Below are 3,974 nucleotides of genomic sequence, written 5' to 3'. Positions count from 1 at the left end.
CTTGTGAAATCATAAATTAATTTTCAACTTCTAATAAATATTTTAAGAAAAATTAAGAGATTTTGAAATCATAAAATAATTTATGACTTCACACTATTTTAGTAAAAAAAAAAGTATAATTATTTACTACTTCGTCGGTAGAAGTCGTATGATATTCTATTACTTATTCTTATTTAAATATTAATTTAAAATTTATCCTCATTTTGATAAATTAAAAAAAAAAATTAGCCCCTTTTGATAACTTTCCCTCGGCTACATCGAGGGCAATCCTATGCTTTTTTCAAATTGAAACAAATCCAAACCGTGAAAAGGGGTTGTATATAATGTTTTAAATTCTGATTACAGTTGTTGTACCTTAGAAAACTTTTATATCGTGGTAAAATGCGACTCATGCGGCCGCAACTGCGGTTAGGATATTTTGACCTTACAGCTGCAATTGTAATTGTGAAACCCTATTTAAAATCATGAAGGTAGGTTTAAGATTTAAGAAGAAGTAGGTGCGTGGACTTCAGTGTCCGTAGCTCTTCTTTTAACCTAAAAGCTTCGATTTATTCACACCCACAACGCTCAAGTCAACAAGGCAAAGAGAGACAATTAAGCAGGTTTGGTTAATTTTGGTCTCAAAGCGGGAAAACAGTACACATTTGTAGACAACTTTGTCTTTTGTTCTTTCCCCAACACAACCAAAGAAGAACAAAGTGATGAAAAAACTAAAGCACATACATTCCAATCAGCCTGAAGGGGTTCAGAAATCAGAAACAATTAAAGGCTAAAAATATTTCTCGTTAAATTGGTCAAACAATTAATTAAAACAAACCCCTTCGTCTGCCTTCCGGGTGCAATGGGAAAAGCTCCAGAGTTCTATGTTCCTCCTCTCTTTGGTCTTCCAAGTACTCAAATGCCCAGCTCCTACACTTCTTCAACGGGCTATCTTCCTCCTCTCTTTCTACTATTTCACCCTGCCCATTAATCAAAACATTAAAAACCATGTCATATAACATATATATACTACAATAATACATCCATGAACTAATTTTTCTTAATATTAATCTTCCAAACTCATGTACAATGATGATAATGAAATTTGAACCAAACAATTCTTGCAAACTACTTGATTCCTAGGCCAAACCTAGTAGTTTATATAATTGAATAGCGAGCTTTTTTTTTTAAGGTGTATTCAGGTATCTAGTTGAGAATTAAGGACTAATTAATCCCACAATAGGAGATTTATTTAAAGAGTTCATCATTAATTTCTCCTAAAAGATGTTATTTCATACACACAATACCCAGAGATCAAACCTTTTGATTACATATTTAAGAAACATAATTATCTGTCAATTATATCACAGTGTAATTGAATAGCTAGCTTGAGCCTAGAGTTTCGTTACACATTATGACAAGCTAAGACGTATATATATATACACACACATACCCGTTTTGTCGTGTCGAGAGTGGTTATTACACTACAACTAAAGGGGTGTGACACTATTGTGGTGGGAGTAGTACGAAGACTATGAGCAAGGCCTAGGTTGTTACGCTTCTGCTTCTGTCTCTCGCGTGCTTTGTGGTTTTGGAACCAGTAGAACACGTTCTTCCCTTCGATCTTGCCGTACTTGCTAAGCTGTGCCGTGATCTGCTCTATTTGTTGAGCATTCGGAGTTCGCATACCTCCTCTATACAGCATCTCCAATATCCCTATCTGTTCTTGCGTCGGATTCCACCGTGTCCCTCCTGGAATATGAGTTTCCACCTGTATCATGTAAAATTTATAATTAAACCTTTTTTTTTTTGTTGTCCAGAGCACAGGTTTCCTAAAAATCATATACTTTTGTATCATATATACGTGCACGTGAATTAATTGCCACCGGTATACTATTATATATAACATGGTGTATGAATATATATTATTTTAATTTGTAGGAATCCAAGATTAGTGAGTGTTTATAATAATTTACGGATTCTACTCAACCAATTCAACTAAACTCCTTAGATATATGATATATTATGGAACAAATTAAATTAAAGGGAATATCAATTTCTCATTAAGTAATTAGAATATAGAAGAGATTATTAATGGACCTGGCCATGAGGTGAAGATGGGTCTCTCTTATTATTATTATTATTATTATCATCGGAGGAGGATCCAATTCCAAGTTTTCTGGAGGCACTTTGAGGTTTGATGAAGCTCTTGAGGTCTAAGGTTGTAACAGGATGATGATGAGGTGGAGAAATGGTGTCGTCGGTGTTGGAAAGCTTGGGGGCAAGGGGGCGTAAGCGTTTGCATCCAAGTGTGAGGGAGGGTTCGTGCTCCCAGAATCCACGTGCGAACTGATGCACCTTCATGCTTAATTAATTAGTTACTTACTGTACTATACCATATATATGGTGGAGAACTTGATGATAGGTTGCTCGATGATTTTATAGAGAGGAATGATGATGATGATGATGGTGATGAAGGTAGTACAAGTAGAACAAACAGTGATTAAAGTGGACAAAGTGGGAAATGAGGTGTTGCCTGCAACAACCAAGACCAAATCATGAGGTGCAGTTGACTTGGGAATTTCCTACTGTATAATATTAAACTAAAAGGTGATTCAATTCTAATCAAAAGTAGAATTATTATTATTATTTTTCAAAAAAAGGTAACTCACAGTCGGATTCATTTAGAGTTATAAAAAAAATGTAGTATAATATGTGATGCTATATATATATATATATGATTTGAACTTAGAATTACTTTCTAATTAAGCTAGACTGATCAAATAATTCTGCATCAACTTATTCACATGTTTATGGATAATTATTTATGAATTTTATACGTACATATAACTTAGATGGTGTGTTCTGATACAACAGTACAGTTGTGTCTTAGTGGTTAATTAATCATGATCTCATGAATTTTTCGATTTAAATTCTGAAACAGACATTTTACATATATAAGAGTAAGATTATATATAATATTTTTGGGTCGATAGTAAGACTATATACAATATTAATGACCCCCTCTATATACCTTTGCATAACTAGAGCCTTTGGATATTGGGTATGCTAGTTTTTTTTATACATATAACTTAAAAAAATATATTACAAAATTAAAGTAACAACTTTTGTTAGCTTCATTTTGTGTTCAAAGGAGATTTTCTATTTGATTATGAATGGAATGTCATATGAGAGAGGGCGTGTGTGTGGGGACATGAAACTGTGGATGGATATCATGGGGTGTGTACGTGGTATATATGATATGAGTGTATGGTGTATGTTGGTGTGTGTTGGCCCGTCAAATCGGGTCATTTTTTTTTTCTTGCTTTCATGATAATTAAGGTGTCCTTGCTTTTCGGTGGCTTCTGTGCCCCTCTCTCTTTCAAGGCGTTTGCTCATCAATTAAAGTGAGTGAGGAATGCAAAAAGATTCCTCCAATCCCAAAACTTGAAAATGAAAGTCCCCTTTGATCTCTCTCTGCTTTTCACGATGTATATAAATGGACCGGTGAGAGGTCGATTTGGATATGGACATTTATATATATGGTGAAGTGAACTGAATGCCGTCTCTGTCTCTTTGGAGTGGTAAACTAAAGAATGTTCAACACTCCAAGGAAACAAACTCATTCAACCGTATTTGAATTCTGAATGGCGATATTATCATTTAGGAAAGAAAAATATTTCTTCAATATAAAAATGAGTTAATAAAAATATTTCTTTATATTTTTTTATAACCAGAGGCTAGGGGTATATAGGATTTTATTAATTTGACATTCAATTAATTTCTCTCTCGTAGTTAATAACCATTTGATATATACTACATAAAATGGTATATACTTTGGATCGCGACTCCATTCCTAAGTTAGATATTGAATCCTAGCAAATTCTTACTTAAGGCCAAGGGATACAAATGCGAAACGGCTTATCCACTTTTGGGTTTCTTTATATTTTGAAATGATATATATCCGCTCCTTTCCTTTTGCTCCGATTCCCAAT

General features: G+C 33.8%; 1 protein-coding gene across 1 annotated transcript; it reads right to left on the bottom strand.

Annotated features, from left to right (window-relative positions):
- Positions 1-589: 589 nt before the first annotated feature.
- LOC100788918 (WUSCHEL-related homeobox 4) lies at positions 590-2,394 on the bottom strand. Its single transcript, XM_006601216.4, has 3 exons — positions 2,080-2,394; positions 1,433-1,750; positions 590-959 (listed from the first exon to the last, which is right to left on the bottom strand). Exons 1-3 carry the CDS (start codon positions 2,341-2,343, stop codon positions 807-809), a joined length of 735 nt encoding a protein of 244 aa, XP_006601279.1. The 5' UTR covers positions 2,344-2,394; the 3' UTR covers positions 590-806.
- Between the last annotated feature and the right edge of the window lie 1,580 nt (positions 2,395-3,974).

The sequence above is a fragment of the Glycine max genome, chromosome 17 (genome assembly GCF_000004515.6).
Source record: "Glycine max cultivar Williams 82 chromosome 17, Glycine_max_v4.0, whole genome shotgun sequence".
In the NCBI taxonomy this organism is placed as follows: domain Eukaryota; kingdom Viridiplantae; phylum Streptophyta; class Magnoliopsida; order Fabales; family Fabaceae; genus Glycine; species Glycine max.
Note: the sequence above shows the minus strand (reverse complement) of the source record. Positions and strands in the feature narration are given on the sequence as shown.

Excerpts from the sequence above, each read along its gene's own strand:
- LOC100788918 (XM_006601216.4), bottom strand. The coding sequence starts at position 2,343 with ATGAAGGTGCATCAGTTCGCACGTGGATTCTGGGAGCACGAACCCTCC. Across the intron at positions 1,751-2,079 it reads CATCTTCACCTCATGGCCAG|GTGGAAACTCATATTCCAGG; the intron begins GTCCATTAATAA and ends TACATGATACAG. Across the intron at positions 960-1,432 it reads CTCTCGACACGACAAAACGG|GGTGAAATAGTAGAAAGAGA; the intron begins GTATGTGTGTGT and ends ATTAATGGGCAG.